The following is a 1,068-nucleotide window of genomic DNA, read 5'->3' on the forward strand; positions in this document are numbered from 1 at the left end:
GCCAAATCCTTACTTGGTAAAGTAATTCTTTACTATTAACATCATAAACCAGACATGTGTTGTGCTCATCAACCACTGCAATTTTAGTTCGGGAGGCACTCAGGTCCAAACATCTAACAGATGTCTGCTGCTTTAAGATCAGTATAGGAAATGGATTATCAGCAAATATTTTCATGATCTAGAAGAAAGCAGAGAAAAACTTACTTAAATTTACTTACGGTTAAATTTCTACCTGTATTACATATTTATAAGAATGGATCTGAGATTCTGATAAAATAAGACAGTGTACACATTAAAACAGATATCTGGAAAGTCGCTTTTGTCTGTTTACAAAAAACAGTGTAATATACATGTCACATACATACATACACACGACGGGTATCCTAAAGGTTTCTTTGCTTGAAAGCATAGAAACCAAAAAAGTGCACTGCTTTTATTAATTCAGAAGAGATGTTTATTATATTGGTCATTGTGCAATATTGCCTATGTGCACATTAAAGAACGCTGTATTTGGAATACAGTAAGAAATTGTCTCTTGGTGTACTGCCAAATCACCACCAGAAGGATCCAACTGGAAGATTTAACATAAACCAATAACACATATCCTGTATCATACATTATTTAATAGAGTATTATTTACCTGTCCATTCTTGAGTCCCACCAACAGTCCCTCTCTTCCTGCAGGACCACCTGTCACTTTGATATACCTAATAAGCGATTCCATCACCCACTCTCGTTCTTTGCCTCCCTGAAAATTGTAACTTGTCAACCGTTTTTCCTGACAGAGGATGATGTGATTGGCACAGACAACAAGCAAATTACAGTCAAATTTACGATTAATGCGTTCTTTGATACGGTAGTGCATATCTGCTGAGTCGTCTGTGTAAAGTTCATAAATAACTATTTTTTCAGGAAATTGAACCTAAATATAAAGAAGACTGGTTAAAACAGATTTGTAAAGTACTACAATAAAGATACATTTTACATAGACTGTCATTTTCGCCAACAAGGGAAAAACAAGAAGAGATATTCTGAGAAATTGTTGTGCACACAAAATTGCAGAGATAG

General features: G+C 34.8%; 1 protein-coding gene across 1 annotated transcript; it reads right to left on the bottom strand.

Moving 5' to 3' along the window:
* Positions 1-13: 13 nt before the first annotated feature.
* On the bottom strand, positions 14-922 carry LOC117111261 (intraflagellar transport protein 122 homolog; the record flags this gene model as incomplete). Its single annotated transcript, XM_033254172.1, is given in 2 exon segments — positions 14-178; positions 641-922. Coding segments are annotated over 2 exon segments (447 nt in total), but the record flags the coding sequence as incomplete, so codon positions are not given.
* Between the last annotated feature and the right edge of the window lie 146 nt (positions 923-1,068).

Source organism: Anneissia japonica, unplaced genomic scaffold (genome assembly GCF_011630105.1).
Source record: "Anneissia japonica isolate Jap-2015-1 unplaced genomic scaffold, ASM1163010v1 scaffold291082_len1068_cov441_single, whole genome shotgun sequence".
Taxonomy (NCBI): domain Eukaryota; kingdom Metazoa; phylum Echinodermata; class Crinoidea; order Comatulida; family Comatulidae; genus Anneissia; species Anneissia japonica.